A 23,069-nucleotide genomic window follows, 5' to 3' on the forward strand; every position below is an offset into this window, starting at 1 on the left:
GCTGCCTAGTCACTTTTGTGTACAAGTTAGGATGCTGGTTAGAGTAGGGCAAAGGTTTTGCCTTTTGGGTCTCCCTCTCCCCTTCCCTCCCCCCTCCCCACACACTCTTCCTGCAAAAAAAACCTTTCAATTAGCGTTTGGATTATTATTAAAAAATCGAAGTTTTTTTTGCAAGAAAAAAAATAAGCCAATTGTTAATAAACTGCTGAAATTCAGTCTGTGAGCCAGATATTCAAGTGAGTTATGGCCCTCTTGCACTACTCAGCAAGTACCTTGGAACCATAATCCCTCTGCAAAGGCCCAGCACAGAATTCCCCTGTTGGAGAGAAGCTGCCTAACTTGGAACATCTGTTGCGGTTGAGCTCTGCGTGACTGTGCCCTCACCACCTAGAGAAAGGACTATGGTGTAGGGGGTGCAGTGGAGCTGCTTCTGGCATAGTATTTAACTATGTCAATGACACAACTCACAGCTGTCCAGGTGAAGTTCTAAGATGTATTGGGACCAGGGTTGGTTAGATGGTCTGGGAAATGATTTAAGGGGTGTCCACAAACAGATCCATAACATGGAGTGGTGAGCTCGGTCACTAATTAGTAAACAACGGAAATCTTGTGTGTGAACTGGACATACAAGCTGATGAGCTATGGGTTGCAGAAGTGAGGACTGGATCAATAATCAGAGGGGCGTTGACCAATTAGTACTGTGCACAGCAAAACAATCTTAAGAAGGGGAAAGATCAGGCAACTGAAAGAAAGTCTGTGCAACGCATTCACAGCAATGATACGTTAAGAAATTGAAAATCACATGCACTTCAGCTATATAACTTATACCTGCTAAGAGCTAATGTATTTCCCTGCTCGGGGGAGGGCTGAGCCCGTTTGCAGACACAGGAGAGCAGTGTTCTGATTTTTCTGTGTAATATGCTTCATTTTCTCTGAACCTTACTACTTGGATAACTTTGTGCCTTTGCTACAAATTAAATGTTAACCCTCTAACTGTTGCTTTTATTAAGGAGCCAAATCGTTGTATCATCCAGTAAGTGGGTTTGTGCTCATTTCCTCCCATGTTTTGGGCTTGTTCCTGCAATCCGCAAGCACTCCTAGTAACTGTTGAAGAAGATGTGAATTTATGTGGGATTAGCCCCCTTGTGTGACTGCACAAGCCAGAACTGAGCCCATAATTTTGATCAGGTAATTGCCTCTTGTTCAGATCAAAAGAAATACCCTTAAAATGTGAATGTTTTCAGGAGGCCCTCTGCCACTTCTGAGCAAAGCCATGTTTGCCATTCTGCTGAGAGAACAATCCGCACTTGTTTTTCTCTTGTAGATGACTCGATACTGGTGCCCTGTGCAGCACTGGGAAGCATGGAATGCTGCAAGGGTAGTCAGAACAAGTCTGGAATGTCATCTAACACCCAGAGATCACTCCAAAAACAAGCATATGATTCAGCCTGGATCTCTCATCCAGCTGGGTTACTTACCAAACAAACATAGAATTATTTTTAGCATGATAACACTGAGGTCAAGTAACTGAAATTATCCCTAACGTTTAATTACTCAGAAACCCACATCTTCAATTCAGGATTGTTTAGAACTGTGGTTACCAAAGATACCAATTCTGTTACTTCAGATTTCTGACCCTACTCCTATTCTCTACCTTTGGGATGAGCTCAAGGCAAAGGTTGTTTTGTGCTGGGTTCACTATGCTCCTGTTGCCATTTCTCATCAGTTGCACACATTCTAATCTGCAAGGGAGGATGAGTTGCTTAAAATCTCCTTGCCACCCAGAAATGTTCATTATGGGCACATACCTGAGAAGCCAGGATGGGCGTTAGGTGCTATAGCCAAGATCTTAGTTTGTTAAACTGACAGACATTTGGAAAAGGAACCACACATATATTACTATGAAGTTGTCTAGACCAGTGTAGTTTTTCTGAAAGGGATCAGAATTAACATGGATTCAAAAATGTAGGGTTGTATTTTCTCAAAATATCACCTAAAAGGGAGGAAAAACATCCTTGCAGATCAGGTTTACTTAGGTTCTATCGTTGGCTCTGCCCCAGACTTCCTGTGTGACTCTGAGCAAGTCACTTCATCTCTGTGTTTCAATTTCACCATTTGTAAAATAAGCAAATTAATGCTACTTTACAACAGAGCTGATTCACTGTGACTTAATCATCAGACAAATTGAACCCACTTTTCTGTTCATGAATGGCTAATAATTGCTGTGACTGTAGTCTTTACTGATAAGTAGTCACCTAACTGGAGTATAAACAAATGATAGTGAATAACAGATAATGAATAATTAGCATATATTCATAAATCTGTTCAATCATACTTAAATAGCCATTCCTTAGACATGCATATAAATAAAAAACAATTCACAGGATTTAGAGAGACAAGGCAGGTGATGTAATTTTTTTTTGTTGGACCACAGAGACGAGCTTTCAAGCTCTCTCACCAACAGAAGTTGGTCCAGTAAAAGATTTACCTCACCCACCTTGTCTTTCTAAAATCCTGGGACCGACACGGCTACAACTACACTGCATAATTCATGGGTATATTCACAAATGGTGAATAAAAAAGAACAGATGTAGTTGAACAGAACAGCCATTGAAAATTCAAATGCATGTTTGCAAACTCTCTGTTTTAGCAGAACATGACCAACTCGAGGTATGAGGCATAGCTTATTGATAATGGCTTTGCAATCCATGGCTAGAAGGTGCTGTAGGAGTCAGAGTTATTAATGGTCTCACAGATCAATTGTTAAATTGGCTGAAGGATGTTGCAATTTGAAAGCCCAGGTTACCTTGGAAGTTATATTTTCCTAAAATAGTTCTGGGGTGAAAAATGACTTAGTGCTAGCCCTTCTCAGATGTGGCGTTGCATTTAAGAAAACTTACCTCTATGAGCATGTACAAGGAAAGCAGTGTAACTCCAAGGTTATATACAATGAGATGACCCCTGAGAGAGAATGCAGGCCTGTTCTTCATAAACTTAGTACCCAGCCATATGGAAAGTAGATACACTACAGTAAGGAAAAATGTGGGTAGGTAAGAATCCAACAGGAACCATCCTCTGACCCTGGAATCTGAACAGAAACAAATGCAATGAGCAATTAAAAATGGCTTGCTCAGTACTGTTAAAAGGAGGAAGCCCATATTCAAAACGGTGTGTGCTAAAGGCACAAGTGGGAATGTGCTAAGATTTACCTTGTCTCTATCCTGTCCTGGAAACAACATGGCTACGATAGCATTGCAAATGGCCTGAGGTAACATTCCAAGGGCAATAACATGTATGGTAATGACATGTCAAATGCTCTACTCATTTCAACACAGGCTTATGGTTAAAATTTAAATACAAAATTAAAAGTAAAATCAGTACCAAATTGTAGTCTATTCAATGGACAACTAGCCTGCATATTATACACACAAAAATACACATTTGAAAAACTACTAATCCATAGACAGTAGCAACTTCATTTTTATTCTGAGTTTTTGTTGTATATATTCACTTACTGGAGGGCTTTTGTATAGGGGAAAGCTTTCAAACACATTAAATCTATTCAGTTGTCATTTCTTTTTCAGTGTGTGTTTCGCTGATTATCAAAGATATTTTTTGTTCAAACTAAGGCCTTGTTCCCTCATTAGAGCTGGAAAACTCTATGTCTGCCTCCCCTCACCCCCAGTTGGATTCCCAAGAAGCTGCTGAATTCCCACCTTTGGGAGAGCTGCAGAATAAATCTGCCTAAAAATACAGTCAGCTAGTAATGGAGCTGCACCCTTTGTTTGGGATTTCCTTGCTTTTGTTCCCTCATTAGTTCATGTGGTCCACTTGCTTGATCCTGAAATGAAGCTTTAAGGCCAGATCCTGCTTGCTTTATTCACACAAGTAACCCCATTGACAATAATAAGAACACGTGTGACTAAGAAGAGTATGATGTAGCCTTATATGCCAAATCTGCAGCATCAATCTTTTCCAGGTGAACAAACCAATTCCCTGAGCAAAGAATTATGATTCCCCCACCCCCCAAGATCTGAAAAAGGGAGAGACTGGGGTTCCAGGGGCAGTAATCTTAATACAGCAAAATCCCTTCAGCAGCAGACATAATGGTAAATGAAATTGCTTCATCATATGTACTAGTCTCTTTCAAGTCTGCCCCATTTTCCAAAAGACATTCTCTATCTGAACTATGAGTTATGGGTTAAAAATCATACAGTATGATAAAATAACCCTTAACTATATTATTAATAAATTGGATTTATTAAAAGAAAACAATTGTTTCATCGTTCATGTTTACTTTTCCCTTTTGCTAAATTGGACCGTAACATACCACATGTGAGTTTACAGTTTCCCTTTTTCACTCTTGCACCATGCTTCAAAATATGAGGTCAAAAACTCCTTCAGAAGGATGCTTAAATGAAACATTAAAGGATTTAAAAATTACAAGATCATAATATATCATAATATTTTGGTAAAAGCATTTTTCATCAGAAAATCTTGAACAACAAAATGTAAATGATATAGAACTATCCCCTTGTGAGTAGTAAGCCTATGATAAGGTGTGTTCTTATTATTCCTATTATTCCTATCATCCTTCCCTCTTAGTGTTTTATGCTCTCTAGTTGAATTTTGTCTTAAACTAGAGTGTCAGCTCTTCAAAGCATAGATGGTGTCAGCCAGACCAATTAGAGCTGGAAAACTCTATGTCTGCCTCCCCTCACCCCCAGTTGGGTTCCCAAGAAGCTGCTGAATTCCCACCTTTGGGAGAGCTGCAGAATAAATCTGCCTCAAAATACAGTCAGCTAGTAATGGAGCTGCACCCTTTGTTTGGGATTTCCTTGCTTTTGTCAGTTTGGATCACTCTGTGTTAGCAAGCTAGAAGACTGTTTTCTTCCTTGGAACCTGAAACTGTGTTTATGATCTCTTAGAGGTGGGAATAAATATCCAGCATGTCCAGTGATGGACTGGGCCTAAAAATCGGCCCTGGCATTTAAAGCACACTGGCCAGGGTACCGCTGGGCACCCGTGGTGGGAGAGCTGCGCTCATGCCAGGGCATCACTGGGTGCACGTGGAGGGAGAGATGTGGGGGAGAAGAGGTGGAGGGGCGGGAGGAGGGAGAGTGGCTGCCACACTCGGCCAGGCCCAGCTGGAGGACCTGATGAAAGGTTTCTGCGGCAGGCCAACCAGTCCACCAGCCCTTGAATGCACCGGCCCTCTCTGGCATTTGCCAGAACTGCCAGATGGCCAGTTTGCCCGTGAGCATGTCTCCTGGAATTAACATTGTCTGTTCCAAGACAGCATATTGTACAAATACACAGTACCATCGATACAAGAGCATAAGAGCCACAGCAGTTAGTATGGCACTGGAAAAAGTTCTGTCATTCTGGAAAATGACTATGACCTGATCATGGGCCACGATTCAGTGCATAGGATGATAATACAAACAAAACAGAGAAGCCATAAGAAAATAAAGGTAAATTAAACTCAAGCCATACAAAGCTTGACAGATATTTTAATGTGGATAACACCAGTCTTGCCTGCTTCAGAAGGCTGATTTCTAAAGAGAGTTTACGTGTGCATGCAGTCTCCAGAGCAAAGGCGTTCCACAGGAGACTATGAGAAGATAAACAGATACTGCCTTTGCAACTAGAGGAAAAAATTACTGGTAGAAATCAGATGAGGTGAGCTAAAGGGGAGAATGAGATAAGTGATGAAAGCAGCTTCTACTCTGGGCACAGAAAGCAAGTTTTCACATTGTTGCTAAAGGAGCACAGCTCATGTTCTAATGCCATAATAATTGCAAAGTGACCCGTGGCTACATCGTCAGGCAACATGAACATAATTTTTAAAAGTCTTACTATTGGTTTTCAGTGTTCCCTCTTAAAGCTTGAAATTGAAACATGTTCCTTTCTCCTCACCATCTCTCTTTATGTGCACGCAGTCACACTTGTTTCCTTATGGTAAGGTGGCTCATAAATGCGGGGCTGCTGGCTTTGATTGTTTTTCTTTTTAGAAAAACAGCACTGAATCATTAGGGGTTTTTTTTTTTTGGGGGGGGGGGGGGGGGAATGTATGAATTAGATAAAAAGACATAAAAAAGAGAGAGAGAGGTCAACATTAATGCCTACCATTTCTCAGACTCACAATGCTTCTTTATGTTCAAACAGATCTGAATTAATCCATTTACGAGGGAAAGTGTGACATACAGTTAGCTTGACAGTTCTGAATAATTCCAACAACTAAATTCCACACGAAAACAGTGAGTGACACCATTACAAGAGCACTGAAATGCAATATGTGATGAGAGAGATGTGCACAAGCTCAGATTCCAGCTCAGATTAACTCACTTCAATTAAAAATAGTGATGAGCCAAACCATGGAGTGAAAACCTGACACCACTGAAGTCAGTGGCAAAATTTGCATTGACTTTAACGGAACCAAGACTTTATCCAGGATGTTCAGAAGTGGTTAGATTCAGGGTTCTAACTCAGTCACTTACAGCGGGGCTGTTTGTGTCTGGCTAGTATCTGAATGTCTTAGTGACTGTGGGTGTTGGTTTCTGGAGCTGGGTTTTGATGCTGTTAATGCAAAATACGTATCATAGAAGGGTACGTTAGTATGACTTCATCACACCTCTCAAAAATTATATCCTTTCTCAATACATTGCTAATTTAAAATTGTTTTTGAACAGGGATAAAACAAACTAAGCCACTGGCTACAGTTCTTGCAACTAGCATTATTTCACATCACATAGCTACGTCACTATCCTTTCTTTTTTTTATGTTTTTCTCTTGTTTCTCCTTAATATAAAGAATAATAAACACACCTGCAGTACTAGAGAGGCACGGTAGAATCCTGTTTAAAGAATCAAATTGAGCAAGCCCCATTTTGATCCTTACACCTGAATGATCACTGTGTCCTGAGCAGGGCGCCTTTCCTGTTTTGGTACGCATCAAAGAAAATGTAAAGAAAATCAGGGAAAGCATCTCACTGTAACAATATGGCATACAGGGATTGAAGTAAGGACCTCTGGATCTAAAAGCAGGGTTGTGTGATCACAGGATTTGGACTCAAGATATCTGGGTTCTACTCCCAGTTCTGCCACTGGTCTTCAGGGACTTTGGGACAGTCATCTCCCCTCTGTGTGCCTCCATTTCCCCATCTGTAAAATGGGGATAATGATACTGTCCACCTCTGAAGGTGATTTGGGATCTGCTGATGAAAAGTGCTATAATAAGAGTTAAGTAGTATTCTATTGCTTGAGCCAAAAGGTTCTATAATAAGAGCCAAGTTGTATTCTATTGCTTGCAGCCAGAAGCTGCAGCCAATTTAAACTGCTTTATGAGGGCTAGCAAAGGGAGATAGAGCCACACAGGGTGCTTGCTGATACCCACTGCAATCAATAGCAAAGCTTCCACGATTGCCTTTAGTGCAGGATGACTGCTTGTGTTAGCTGAGTTTCAACAGCACCAGTGGAAACTGCTTTAGAAGTAATATTTGGTCTACAAAAGGCAGAAAACGCTTTTGGTGCATCCCAATCCAGACAAGCAGGAGCAGAGCAGAAAAAAAAAGTGAGGCCTTAGAAGTTGGTATCTAGGGTGATTGCTCTGCTTGCCTGCCTGTGGAACAGCCCTCCTTGTCACTAAAACAGCTATTGACTAAAAATAAAGCAAAATAAAAGAGAGGGATTATTTTTAAAGAAACTGAGTAGTTATTTATTTCAGACAGAAAGAAGTCTGTAATTCCTTGTTATTTTAGTCTTCTTAGATAAATTCACTAGAATTCATCAGAGCTTCTCCCTTGGAGGTCAGTGCATCTACTTCAGCAATTTCTTGTGCGTCATCTGTCTACAGAACCATTTTATAGGGTGCCATGTTACACTGGACTGTGTCATGATACATACACAGACCTCTACAGTAAAAGTGCATGCTACTGTGTGGGACCCTAGACTAACGAGATCATGTTTTCAGATGTGTTGGAATTGATTATGATGTCCTAGGAGTATTTTAAAACATTTACATTGCAATTCGTAATTGCAGTAGCACAGCTATGTCCAGCGTCTTAATTGATCCGATGAATGCCTGGTTAAAAGGGACAGGTAAATTCAGAAATGTCATATCAGATTGTACCACTTGGGTGCCTGTTTCCCAGCGGCACCAGTTAGAACACACTGCAGTTCTGTCCTGGCCTGCAGGTGGCAGTAGCAGAGAGGTAGGAAAAGGAGATGGAAAGTAAGCCTGTTGCCTGCTGAGAACAAAACAGCAACATAGGAGCATTCCTCCAGTAATACCATACTTCAGAATAACTTGTAACCTTCCCCTCTGCAGGGTTAAACAGGGAGAGATACCTGTGTTGAAGGGATTCAGAGGCAAACAATTGTTTCAACTTATACGTGTCCATATCTGAAAGCCTCTCGACACATTTATAAAAAAACACAGCTAACAGCATATCTTATCAGAAACAGGATAATATGTCTAAGCCAAAGGGCTGCATCTTTGGTTCTTGTCCTTCTGCATCCAATGCAGCCAAGGCGGAGGGAGGCTTTAAACTACCGTTAAGCTTCCCTGATTGTGGTGTCTCTGGGTGCCAGTCTGTGTCCAAAGATGCAATTTAGAGCAGTGGGATCAATGGAAACTGATCATAGTAAGGGCCAGGATCAGCCTCAAGAGCTAGAGTATGTCACCACTGAGGTCTCGCTCCCAGGTGATAAGAGACAAGCAGTGCTTAATTTGTAATGAAAGAGGGGTCAGGGCCCAAGCAATTTTTTTTACTTTTATAATTGATGCAGCAAGCCTAGAGGTGCCAGGGCTCAGTCCTCACACAAATTAAGCACTGGATACAACTCAACAATAAATGAGGAAAAAGGCAAAGTCCTAACATTTGAGCAGAGGTGCACTGAGGAAAGTATCTGAAGCAACCAATGTGGAAGGAGAGTGACACTAGATCCTGCCAAGCTTAGGGAGTGAAGTCCCATTTCATTTCTCCTCCAATACGTTCCTCAGGATGTGTGTCTGTCCACGAACCTCTTTAGAACCATCACTCTCTGAGCACTACACGTTTTCACAGATTTTTTGTTTATCTGGCTAGTTTTGGCTCTTAATAATCAATTCCTTTCAAATGGCAGTCACTCCTGTGAGATTTTTCCTTTCAAATGTCAGCTGTGAACCTATTTGAGTGAGTTGGCACAAGCAGTACTTGTTTTTAATCAAAATGCATTCTGAAGACCCAGGGTAGCTATAGCATTTGCTATGTAATTATGTTAACCGCAATTCATCCATCTCAAAGACTTGGTTCAGGAGGCATTGGGGAGAGGAGGATGAAAGGGCATGGCCTTTAGCTATGTAAAGAAGAATAAAATGTGGTTATTAGCCTGCATTAGCTTGCTAGTGTTAAAGGTCAATTTTACAAGTATTTTCTAGGAAGCCATTCTATTCATTTTTTAAATGATTCAGGTAGAAATCCAGAAACTGCAATCTTCCACCAACAAAAAGTTTTGCAAAGATCATGTATGCTTCAGAGTTACTGGAGGTGATTGCAACTCCCACAGGAATAAAAAATGCTACGTTCCTGTTTTTAAGAATCTTGTAACTATTTTCCCTTTTTAAGGAAGAAATGTTAAGATCTGAAAAATATTAACCTAATGAAATGCAAGCATGAGGCATCTGAAAATTCAATTATAATATAAATTATACTTTACAATTACACTATTATGTAGGTCTTCACATTTTGATCAGGAAGCAAGTATGATTTGCTCAGGAAATAACTATAGCAAGCAGACAAAGACCAGAAAGGGGAGAGAAATGACCTCTGAACTGCACCAGGTTTACTGAGATGTTGGCTCTGATCCTATGGAGTTCTGGATACTCTTAACTATCAGTGAAGTCAATATCTCACAGGATTAGTATCTTTGTTAGCTAGATGAACCACATGAAGATTGGGATTATTATTACAGATGGAAAAATGGAATTTCCTTTCTGCAGAACATTTGGAGATTTTGAAGTCTGGTTTCATCCTGATTCAGAATGAAAAGTCAAAATCTTTTAGAATTTTTCATGAAACAAAATATTCCAAAAATATTTTGTTTTGACTTTATCCAAATGTTCCATTTCAATAAGATCAAATTGTTTTGTTTGACTTATTTTACTATAAATTATAATGTGCATGTCAAATCAAAACAAAGTGAAAATGAAACATTTTGACTTTTTTGAAACCAAACGTCTCAGTAATTTCCATTAAACTTTTGAGAATGCTCACATTCTCACAAAATGCTTTGATTTTGTCATGTTGGCATTTTTTGATGGAAAACTGTTCTGTAGAATAATTTTTGACCAGGTCGTATTATTGTACACATTTCTGAAGCGATATAATCTGAGACCAACACCATGCAAATATTAATGAGCCAGGAAAAACTCATCTCTCATGTCTGATTTGTGTTTATATGACTTCCATTACCATAGCAGCTGAGTGCACGAATACACAGCTATGTATTCTGCAAATACTTAAGAAGGGTTGCCAGTAATAGATGCATGTTCCGTTTATTCTATAATCATCTTTTCCTCCAGATTTAGTTATCTCTGGGCCAGGATGGTCCTAGGATACGTTTTAGGGGTGGAAGGGAGGAGCCTTTTACCCCTGCATACCCTATGAATATGGCCAATGTATTAGGTGGCTGAAGTAAAGGAAACTTTGTATTGGGATCAATGACCCAAATGTGATAAGTGGAGAAGTGGTTTGTAATGCAATACATTGGGTATTATTTGTGGGCTAGAGTGGAAATGCCGATGATCATGATGTAATGTGATATATCTGGGTGTAAACAAGTGTTGTGTGATTAGCTGGAAGAGGCGAGAGTTAAGGCGAGAGTTGTTTTTGAAACCTTAACTTAGAGTTTCTGGGTTTTCAAAAATTTTTTGTTTTGTTTGTTTGTTTTTTCTTTAACTATATGATGCGCTAAAGACTTTTTTCTTAAATAACTGATGATTTTGGGGAGACAGTTCTGGAGTGCCCAACCTGAGAGACGTCACAGGGACTTGATAGGGTTACCAGTTTTGGATTGAATGTATTTCTGGAGGTTTCATCACATGATGTAATCTTTAATTAAAGATTAATCTTTCATTCCTGGAGACTCCAGGACAATCCTGGAGGTCTGGCAACCATAGTGCTTGATTTTCCAGAAGGTGGGTGCTCAACACTTTCAGAAAATCTCGCCTGGCCTCCGTATGGTGTTTGCAGTGAGGCACTCAACATTTCTAGTCAGCTTTGAACATCTTCATGAATGCAACTGCTTTTCTTATTTTCAATTATTATATTGCATCTGAAGATGATTCAAACAGCTTTTGTTTGCACATGAAAAGATCAATTATTTTGAGCTCTGAAAAGCACACTTACCTCGAGGCCCAAACATATAATCCACAAATGCATTTATTTCCTGGTCTAAAGCCTTCAGCTGCTCCTAGAAAGACACATGACAAATTGTTATCTCATGCTTCACATGGAAAATACAATACAAAAATAAGTTTGCAGAGAACTTTTTAAATGCATGTGTCTCAAGGTACCTGACAACAATCATCCGCATAAAAATAGTGCTCTTTTAACATGAAAGGACTTAAGGGTATACTCTGCCGCGTCTACACCCACAGCAACCATTAACATCATTAGTGGAAGTAGCATGCACCAACCACAATAGACATCTAAGGAAATAAACGCAAATTAGATGGAGATTTTGGAAATGAAAATGAGCAAGCCTTTAAATGAACCTAATCTGTAATGGGTGCCTTTTTATGTGTAGAAAGTATACCTTAGCCTTCTTTCACCCCAGTAATGGTTGCTTTTTAATTTTTCCATTATAATCTATGTTTGATAAAAGAGCAGGCAGTTACCCTGATCTGCTTTATGAAGCCACAATTATTGATTTTCTGTTTTGAAGAAACCTGCAAAATCTATATAATCCACATCCTTACTCCTTCATCACCACACTGTGAACATCTCAGAATTTCCTTATTGCTACTCTCCAGGAGAGGGACTGAGCCACTGAGAGATTAAGTGGTTTGCCCAATGTCCAATTTAATGGAGCTACTCTGATTTATCCCAGGTGGTCTGTGGCAGAGTTGGGAGTTGAACAGTGATCTCTTGAGTTATAGTGCAATGCCTTAATCAAAAGGTTATTTTCATATATATTGCTTCATATACTCCCATACTGTACAGTCCGTCCCCTTAACTAAACAACTCCTAGCAAGAGATCACAATCTGGAAGGAATAGGGGACCAGTCATCCAAAATATCCTGCTGTGCTTTCTGAATTCTCCTGACTGTTACATAGTAATACTGTATTTCTGCTCTATTGTTTTGCTTTGAAAAAGAACTCCCTAAGCTCTCTACCCTCCAATGTATTTGCACATCACAGAGCAGGATTTGGTTTACTAAGATTGTTAAAACAGAATAGACTGGTTATTGGGAATAAATGTGTACCTCTCTGTACTCACTTTTGCACATAACTTGCTCCTGGTCTATGTGAAATGTCTCAAAAGGGGACAGGTTTTGCAGCACCTTGGGGTGAAGAAATGAATCTCTACAGAATGCTGCATTGTTCATCAGATCTCAGAAAAACAAAAACAGAACAAAAACAAACTTATTTTTTTAGTTTTATTTTTACAAATGAGGGGAAAGGTTCCAATCAAGGGGATTGATATAAGGCAAATCTTTCTTTAGTTCGACTTTTGGTTGCCGAGAAGTTTAGCCTTTCTGAAAGGTGCTTGATGGATGGCACTGGAGACAGGCTCCTCTCCGCAGAACAGTTACTGATCCCAGCAGCCAAAGTTTTCCCCACACCCCATGCTGACCTGGAAGCAACCTCTGAAGTTGCAGGGTAGTTCCATCTCCAGGTCCAGCCCGGTCTTGGGCTTGCTGCTGCGATTGCCAGCAAGGTGCCAGCTGCAATGGTGGGTTTGTGAAATGGAGAGCTGTCTGCTAGAAATTATTCTCAGACCAGCAAACTAATTTCGAACAGGCATCATGACTGAGCCACCACAGTTAAGCAAAGTGAAACCGATAGAAAGCTCTCACCCATCATCGTATCTCTGAGCCATCCAGGCCCCTGTTGATTTAAAGTTTTTTCTGAAAGGGAAGACTTGGCCCTTTTTCATTTGGAAAATGTCATGCCTGCTCCCATCAGTAGTCGGTGCATCTGCTATACTATCATGTCATTAGGCAACTACTGCAAGTCAAGAACAGTGCCATGCAATAAAATGGAATAGATCCTACCCCTTGCCAATTCTGTGTTTCACAGAGGCAGAACTATCTGTAGATTAATAGGTTTTTAAACACACACAGACACATCTATGTACATTCAAGACAGGTAACTATCGGAATTAGAATACAAAGCTGCTTGCATTCATGATCAAATTATGTAAATAATATTTACACATCATAAAAATATAATTAATATCAATTCCTTTTATAGTTGAATGCTGTGGGGAAGTCTACTTTAGGATGTATTTTAATTAGAATTACTGACAGACTGAATTCTTGCAACTGCTTATATGGAAGAAGAGGAGAGCAAAAGGGAGATTTTTTTTAAAAAAAAGATACCTGCCTACTTTCTGCAGGGGATGGTAATTTCATTAGCAGGCATGACTACATTTCACTATTCATGCCTAAAAGAGGGGTTATCAGGCATGGACAGTATATCCAATCAAGAAAAAAAACTCATACCTGATATGTACATTGTAAATGGAATACATTTATAGGATCATGTGTGGGTTTTTGCATTTGTTTGTGATACTGTGTGTCTTCACAAGTGCACAAGTGAGTGAGATAGCGATGAATACATCAAGGAGATTGGTATCACCAGCTAAACCTACCAAAGGCCAGCTTAATTTATGGAGGTTGTTTATAGGGGCTAGCTTCATTTACAGAGGCCATCTTAGTGAAAAAGGCAGAACAGGAGACTTATGCCTCTCTCCGTGTGTCCCATGATTTCCACACTTCTTGATCACTTTACCCCTTTGTATACCTCAGAGCTGTTCAGAGGCTGATGTTTGCTGACTAAATCCTATGCCTGCAAAGTTAAACAAGAAAATATGTTTATTTACCTAATGGGACTGTGAAAAATTACTGAGAGATCAAAATAAAACTTTCTAAAAAGAAATCAGTAGCTGATATTATGCTGCTGGCTTTTGGAAGAACTCTTCAGTGACTGCTATTGAGATATGTAATTGTACTGTATGTAAAAATACAAGAAAACAGAAACAGTCTGAAAGGTAAACATTTGTGTGGCTTGGGTGCATTTCTGGCAAATCATTTCTGTGTCTCTTAGCTGCCGATCTATCAAGCTTGAGTTACCAGGCTTGAGATTAATACAGGTCTTATTTCCTTCCCTCTGCTTTATAGGACCTGGCTCTGGATATCGGCACTGTCATCAATTTTCTCACCCATTTCTTACCTCCCTCCCCCCAAAAATCCTTACTGGTGTGAATAATTGCAAGGAGGAAAAATTGCTATCAAATGACAATATGCAACTTATATAGTTCTCATGAGGTAGTTATTTTTGCAACAGAGGTGGAGATGAATGAGTAGCAACAAAATGTGCATAGGTGAATATTATTTTCATGCTGATTATATTTGAAACATTGTGTCAAGGTCATTTTGAATGGGGGGAAAATCAGTCTTAAACTTGCCTTATGTTTACACCTCTGTCACATGATTGCCTTGGTTTTCTGATATAAAGGCAACATGACCTATGCAAAAACAATCCACATGATGTCCATACAGTGTTGGCTTTTATATGGAAGAATCAAAAATAGGAACAGTTTGCCAATGGGTATTTGCTCTGCAAGCATTTTACCATTTTACCATCAAATGCTCTAGACTAGAAACTACCTTTCTGGCAGGAAAAATATATAGACATAGCTATGTCTTGGGTAAATGTAAACACAAAGGGCTCTGTTCTCCCTGGGATGCTGCGGGATAGAACTATCCAAATTAAACTAGTAGTCATGATGACAACATATAAAAATCTCCCAAGTGTCTGTCACTTCACCTTGAATGATCCCTTACCATATGTTTAACATGACTAGTTAGCACAATCTGTTTGATCTTGTATTGAGCTGTGACACTCTGAGTACCTTTCCCAGACCTGGAGAAGACCTCTGTGTAGCTCGAAAGCTTGTCCCTTTCACCAACAGAAGTTGGTCCAATAAAAGGTATTATCTCAACCACTTTGTCTCTGGAAGTTATGAAAAGCATCCTAATGAGATTGACCAGCATTGACATATTGAATAGTTTGATTATCAATTTTATTCTTAGTTCTGCTTTTTGCTTTCTCTTATATAAGTTAAGTATGTCATAAGGAAGTTAATCAATAAAATCATGAGCAGCATCTAGTGTTACTAGTTCCATTTTCTCTCACTCTGGAATTTTCATGTGGCTTAGAAGTTTCCTAATGTATTTACAACCACACCCCCCCCCCCCAAAAAATCCATTTCTAACTGCTCAGCTGCATCAGATGTAAAAACATAACCTTGTAAGAGCTATCGTGTTTCAGATAGCCTGAGCTTCAGAGCATATATTTGAACTTGCTTTGATTCTCCTTGATTTATTGTTCGCGATTTGCTCAGTGGCGTAACGATGGGTGGGGGAGTGAAGTGTAGGGATGGGGCCCTGGCTCCCGGGCACCGGCTGAGTGGAGTCACTGGCCGGGCGCTTCAGCGCAACATGGGAGAGGAGCAGGGCAGGGTGGTGCCAAGCCAGGAGGGGGCACAGACGCCGCACTGCTTGGGGCCAGGGACCATTGGCCGGACTCACAGGGAGATGGGGGCCTGGCCTGCTGCTGCCGGGAGCAAGTCCAGGCTCGGGCTGACACAAGACTGGGTTAATCCCAGCCCCCGGCAGTGCCACACCCCTGCTGTCTGCTTCTCGGCCGTGCCCCTGCAAGTAGGGTGCCCCCTCCCCCAGCCATGCCAGCCATTCCGCCCTGGCTGGCTGTCCCCCACCCTAGCAGCACCTCCCCCAGCCATCTGTCCCCCTCACCCAGTAGCACACCCCTCCTAGCCATGTATGCCTCCCCTCAAGCAGTGCGCACCCCCGTCCATTCCTCCGTGTCAAGCACTGTACCGCCCCAGCCACATCGCCCCTCCTAACTGCATGTCTTTCCCCCCAGTAGTCTGGGTCCCCAGGCCACGCCCTCCACCCCAGCAGCACAGGGTGCCCCCCCATGAGAAGGGGGGGGCGCAAATGCAAGCCCCCCCAGTACGCCACTAAATTTGCAGTATATTTTTACAGAGGGTGCCTTTCAGTTTTAGCTCAGAAGAGATTACAGTGCCACACAACTTGTTGCTACCAGCCAGCTGTCTTGATCATTTTTAAAAAATCCAAGTTAAAATGTTGAAGATTTATATCAGCTTAAATCGAGCCCTGTTACAGCAGCCTTAACATTTTTACAGTGGCCCTGACGCTGAGCCTGTAAGCAAAGCCTGAATAAACTGGGATTTGTCTCTGGGAAATAGAAGGGAATTATGGAAATATATTCCTCACCCCAGCATGGAAGTAGGGCTGAGGTACCTGTGCTGTTGGGCTGCACCTAGGGACTGCTGGATACAGAGAGCAAAAACACATGCTAACTATGTGGATCTGTACTGTGTGTCAATCCATTAGCCTCAATACGCTCATATTCTCCTGCTCTGTAAAGAGCTATACAGACCCTTGTTAGGGATACATTGTGTAGCACACTCAAGGCAGTTTGTGGAGTCTCTTTGTGGGAAGTATCTGCTGCTTTTGTCCCCTTGTGTAGCAGACCCATCATTTTCAAGCTGTTATTGGCCCGTCAGTGGGCATCTCATGGTAGGCCCTAAAGGAGTCTGGGTTTCTATTTTTAATGGCGAGTCTTAAAGCAATGCCACCAAAGGTATATTGATCTCCTGGCTAGTTTCACAGTGAAAGCAATATTCCATTAGATCTCTGGTACTCTGACTGGCATCATGTAACCGAGGAGGACAGGATCTTTTACATGTTCTTGTTTTCGGTATTGATTTCATAAGGCTGGTGAACACAGGATACTTGGTGATCAAAGCAGACCACCAACCCTACCACATCTAGTGCAAGCAAGAACAGATTTAGGATCACGCTAATTTACTCACATTGGAGTACTGAGAACTGTTACTCATATGAGTAATTCTTACTTATGTGGGCAGGTCCACTGCCTTCTCAGGGGAGTGAGGGTTTACAGTGTGGCCTCTAATACTTATGCAGCCCAGTCATGAAATATTGTGGAGGATTCCACTCCCTGCTAAGAGCACAAGCTGGAAGGAGCTTTTTAGTGTATACTTTCTGATGTGCTTTCACATTCTTAAATTAATTTGTATCATCTGCTATTCTCTATTCTCCAGTGCCTCTTTTTTCTGTATGAGGTTTCTTCATTATGGCACATGGTCCCGTTCTTAAGTTCCTTATTAGAATGGTCCAGGTGCTGCCCACGTCTATAGTAATGAAATTGTAGTATTCCTTTCTCTTGATAAATGTCTCCTCTTTTCCTTGGAGAGTCAGAAACTTGCCTTACTGTGCAAATGTGCTCCTTAGATTAATGCGAACAAAATCATGTTATCCCTGCAGATTTGCCAGAGGGCTCCAGTGACTGGTGCTACTTTTGCAACTTCATTGTTTCAAATATCTTTTTTTTTTAAATTAAAATTGGAAGGGCAGAACAGTAAGCATAGTGGACTCAGACGACAAAGCTTTCACATCTGCAAGCCTATGGTTTAGACTGACATGGAACAAACTTTGTGAACACAGGAAAAAATTCCTGTGTGGGGTTTCAAGGACTGATCACTGACCAGAGCCCTGGTTGAAGTGAGGGGGTGATCTCAGGTAAGCTTATTAGCATGTGTTTTTAATATGTTTTCCCTGTAATGCCTTTACTTTAAGAATAAATGTGCTCACTTAGAAAGAGCTGTGTGGTAACTTAACTATGATAAGTACACTGTGTACCATCTCTGAGGAGAGAAGCAAAACAGGTCTGCAAGAGTAGTCTGCCTTTTGCTATAGTCAGGGAAATATGTAGCCAGGAAATATCCTGGTCAGGAGGAAGAGAAATGAAGGTCTCCACCCAACCAAGGTGACTGTTGGGGAGCTGGAAGCCTCAGAGCTGAGGTCCTTGCTGGACTATGAAGGGGAAACTCAGGCGCAGTTACCCTGAACTGTGACATGCACCTAACTTGGGACAAGTGGCAGTCTCTCTTGAGAAGAGGCGAAGAATTGAAAGAGGCCTGTTGCTGGGAGGAGACATGCTTCCCCCTTCCGCAGTCCACTCCAGTCTCCACTAATACTTGTGCCCCTCTGTCAGTATAAGTGGAAGGGAGCACAACACATGAGTGCTATTGTCTGTAGTAAAAGTTATTCAAATTCTGTAGTAGCCTCTTGATAAAAATCACCTAAGTTACAATGCAAGTTCATTGGGACAAACATCATAGTTTTGTGAGTGTTTGGACAGTGCCTAGCACTATAAGACCCCGCTCTTAACCATAACTCTTGGAAGCTACCACAATACATATAAAACAACAATAATACAGCATATTTTGACAGTTAGAAAAAAATCAATGCAACTTAAAGATTGAAATATCGTAATTTCACTTAATAGAACAGAAAAGCTCAAAGGAGTAAAAATACTAAATAAACACCTTTACTAATAGCTACAGCATGAATATATAAATGAGTTAAGCTTCTGAAAATGGCCCAGCATTTCTCATAAAAGTTCAACACTTCTATTTTTTTCCTCATGAATGAAATGGTCATAAATGTTATGTCTCCAAGAAGGTCCCTATGTCTTTCTTTTGGCAAAGAAGTAGCAGCGACCATTCTGCTTGACACAAGCCTGTTTGGCTCACCATGGAGCCCACACAAAGGAAGCATTTAATTGTTTGGAAAGTCCACCAATGGAGGGTGCAGTGGCTCATGCAGGTCTCAACCTCCCCTGTTCTGGTGGGTTAACTGTGCTGGCTAAGGAAGGAGAGTCAGCAGTGGCAACATGTGGGAGGGCATGTGGAGTTACATGCCCCCCTCCCCAGATTTCTGCCAGGGTTTATATGTCATGTCCTGAACCCTGCTGCATATCACCAGAACCTTTAAATTGTCCCCCCAACACTATCAATAGTTATGGGAGGTCTCTGGGAGTCAGTCATCCCTGCTGGTAGGATTTCTATGGAATGCCTGTCAGAAGCTAACCCTCCCCTTTCCTGGAATACCCTCTGAGGAGGAGGAGCATCTGAAGCTGCTGAGATGTGAATTTCTGGTGCAGGGAGGTGCAAAGTGTGCTGCTCACTATCAGCTGAGGTCAATCTAGCCCTTAACAATAGGTGTTTGCTGCAGCCAGGCTGTTAACATTTGTTCATTAATTTCACAGACTTGAATCTATCAGGAGTTAATCATATATATTTTTATGCTTTTCTAGGAAAAAATCTTATGTAATTGTAGAACGCTCTCTCACACTTGATTGAACCTGTCACATTTGTGAGATATGCAACAGTTTATGGTAATCTGATGTAAGGAGAAAATCCAAACATTTAAAAAATCTACTTTTGTGTTTAAAACTTGTCACATAAAATGAAAATCAAACAGTAAAAAGTGCTTTTTTGCTAGTTTTTATTCTATCAAGAGTGTTTCCTAAACTTAAACAAAACAAAAAAGCACACCAGGTCCCTACCTACTATTCTGGGATATTATGTTTCAGCAGGGCTACAGCAGAGTATCACAGCTGCCACAATTCTCACTTCCTTTTGAACTGATAAAACCACATTAAATGTACCAAACTCCACCCCTACATGAGTGGAATAATAAAGTCCCACTGTGTGCTTCTAATTTTATACTAGCAAATTCAAAAAAATGACTTACTACTTTAACATGGTTGAATGTGTCAAGTGACTTGTGCAGCAATTTGTTTCATGAGTAAATCACCTGGAGCCATTCACCCTGCAGTTTGCGATAGCTTCTCCCTGTCTTATATTGGGACTGATCTCCTGTTCTCTCTGTGGGGAAGTAGGTGAGAGCAGCTTTTAGTTGCAGCAAAAGGAGGTGCATGGACTTGGGGGGTGGTTTCTGTTAGTGGGAAATGCTGTGCAATAGATTTTGGGATAACACTTTCTCTGAATAAAAGGAGAGGTTTAGGTAGGCAGAACCCTCCCCCACAAACAAAAATAATCCAGGAGTAGCTTCTAGTAACTCTTCCAGTTAAAGGAGGATAGCTAAAGCTCCTCAGCTGATCATAAGGATATCGCATGAAGAGAAAAGTGGTCTCTCAAATAGCCATGACCCAAATAATTTAGTTGCCCAAGTTGGTATCTAACTGGAAGTATGAGGCTAGCATCCTTGATTTAGTGTCCCTGGATCAATTTTGTGTCTTCTTTATCTCATCCATAAAATGGGAAAATAACACTTACATACCTAACAGGGGTACTGGAACAACTAAAAGTGCTTTGTGGTCTGTTAGCCAGAAAGTGCTATAGAAATGTCAATTATTGCTAATATTTATGTTATGTATTTTAAAGGTAGCATGGCCTCTTTAGTTACTGAAAGTGGCCAGCACTTCAGATTTATATCAGCTGAAAGACTTAAGTGGATAACGTGGTATGATCATTGTGACAGATTAGATCAGTGGTTCCCAACCTTTTTGGCTTGAGAGCCACAGACAATTTTTACAACCCTGAAAGGCCACCAGTCTCTGCCAGCAGCATACCTTACTGCAGCCAGAGGGAAGGAGGTAAGGGAGGAGGTTGCTGTACCAGTCCTGTAGCCCTATGTGCTCAACCTGGTTCCCAAGGCAGGGGTTCCCTTCTGCAGCCAGGGGGATTGGAGATCAGTGCTCCCCTCCCTCCGGCTCCAGCAGGGACCCCAGCGCCTTTGGACTCAGCCAGAGCACTTTGTTGTGCTCCCTGCTACAGCCAGGGGGAGCGACAGCAAAGAGTCTGCACCGGTCTTTTAGCCCTGTGGCAATGTGCTTTGCCTGGGTCCTTAGACAGCGATTCCCTGTGCAGCCAGCAGAAGGGGAGTGGGCCTCACGTTAGGAACCACTGGATTAGATAATATGATGTATTGAAAACTGTTACAATTACAAGCTATTCCTTTAAATCAGAAGGGGTTTCCTAACCATGCCTGCAGTCTGCAGCACTCTGTAAGGAAGCATGAGATTAGAGTTGGTCCGTCAAAAGCACAGTGGGGTGAGTTGTGCCTCTGTGTCCACCTGCTTTCTCTCTCTGCATGTTTTTGGTTTTTGTGTGTGAACATTCTGGATTTCAAGAAATAAAGTAGTGTTATACTGTGACCTTCCAGAAGGCGTGTCTGATTTTTTTATGTAACTGCTCGGTGTGTATGCCATGAACATAATAGATAAGATAAGTCTCTTACAGTTCTTCATCCAATAATTACTACCAGGTGGAAAATTCTACCCAAATCTCTGGTTTTCCTTTTTGAACCAGAAATACAATTCACACACTGCAACTTGTTTGAGAAAGAGAAAATGCAAAGTGTTTGTCTTCTTTGGTATCTTAAGCAAAATGTATTTAGTTTAGTTGACTAAAATCTTCCCAATTTGTGTGAGTTAAGAATCACCAAGTAACGTACCCCATGTTTTTAGTCCAATGCTTCATTTGTAACATTAATACCTGGGAAACTGCAGACCATGCCTATACAGTAGTGAGTGTGCTATGGCCAGATGACTTGTGAACCATTAATTAAATCACAAATGACAAAACTATATCATCCACTACTCCCATGTATCACTCCTGTCTTTTAGTGGGTATGACTGAGGGCTGAATTGTGCTTTTCATGTCTCATGATCTGAGCTACGTTCTGCAAAAGAAAATCTTGATGTTTATGGCTAAAGAAGGGAGAAAATGCATGCACCTTCAGAGTTACGAATACCTCGGGAATCGAGGTTGTTTGTAACCCTGAAATGTTTGCAAGTGAACAAAATGTTGTGGCTGTTCTTTCAAAAGTTTACAACTGAAAATTGCCTTAATACAGCTTTGGAACTTTACTATGCAAAAGAAAAATGCTGCTTTTAACCATCTTAATTTAAATGAAACAAGCACTGACACAGTTTCCTTACCTTGTCAAGTCCTTTTATCTTTAAACTTTCCCTTTATTTTTAGTAGTTTATGTTTAACACAGTACTGTACTGTATTTGTTCTTTTTCGTTCTTTTTTTTTTTTTTTTTTTTTGATCTCTGCCGTAGCCTGATCACATACTTCCAGTTCCAAACAAGGTATGTGCTTGACCATTCAGTTCACAACTCTGGTGCTCATAACTGTCTTTCTACTACTGTAGACGCTTCTTTTGTATGCAATAAAGCAGTAAGAAAAAGATTTGTTCAAATCTTCAGGTAATAATAAGGGGCCTAGTTTTATACTCCTTTATGCCTTGTGCAGTCAACTACACATGCAAAAAGTGTGTGCAAACTGTGTGTAAGAAGCTAGCCACTCTCACTGGTAGCTATTTTTATATCCACTTTGCACAGGTGTAAATAACTGAACAAAGGGCAAGGCAGAGGAGAAATCAGATCCTAAGAAGCAGAGCAATATTTATATCCACCTGGTGAATGGATTCGGAGACTTGCCTGTCAGTGTGCAGATAAGCTGTGTCTTGGTCATAAGGTCTTTGTGTTTGCAGACTTTGCTCAACCAGCCATGAGCCACTGTAAACATTTGATTATGTTAATTCCTCACATTAAATGTATCAACCCTGAGTTTTGACTTCATTATCCATGTCATTGTCAAATCAAATTTGGCAGGAAGAGATATTGGTTTTACAATACTGACTACCTGACTGATTTTTTAAATGCTACAAATAGCAAGTTAGAGGATTCTTGTGCTATTGATTCATTGAATGATATGTAAGTAGCTTATAAATGGAATGATATTTACTGTAGTTCTCAGTATCTAATTAGACCTTAAATCCTTGAAGATATTTGGCTTAGCTGTTAACTGATTATATTATTTTCCTGACTGATATTTGTTTTCAAAGACCAGATTATGCCATTTTCTCTTTTTATGTGGAATAAATTACTCTCCTGTTGCATCTTGCTTTTA

At 40.8% G+C, this 23,069-nt stretch overlaps 1 protein-coding gene across 1 annotated transcript in view; it reads right to left on the reverse strand.

Annotated features, from left to right (window-relative positions):
* ELOVL2 (ELOVL fatty acid elongase 2) overlaps positions 1–23,069 on the reverse strand; it is a 75,725-nt gene that overhangs the window by 27,125 nt on the left and 25,531 nt on the right. The window contains exons 2-3 of the mRNA XM_067568423.1: positions 11,390–11,453; positions 2,901–3,088 (exon numbers count right to left, since the gene is read on the reverse strand). Coding sequence (XP_067424524.1) covers positions 2,901–3,088; positions 11,390–11,453 — 252 coding nt within the window. The remainder of the gene's footprint in view (positions 1–2,900; positions 3,089–11,389; positions 11,454–23,069) is intronic.

Source organism: Emydura macquarii, unplaced genomic scaffold (assembly GCF_026122565.2).
Source record: "Emydura macquarii macquarii isolate MOO-44397 ecotype Brisbane River unplaced genomic scaffold, CSIRO-AGI_Emac_v2 contig_2890, whole genome shotgun sequence".
NCBI lineage: Eukaryota > Metazoa > Chordata > Testudines > Chelidae > Emydura > Emydura macquarii.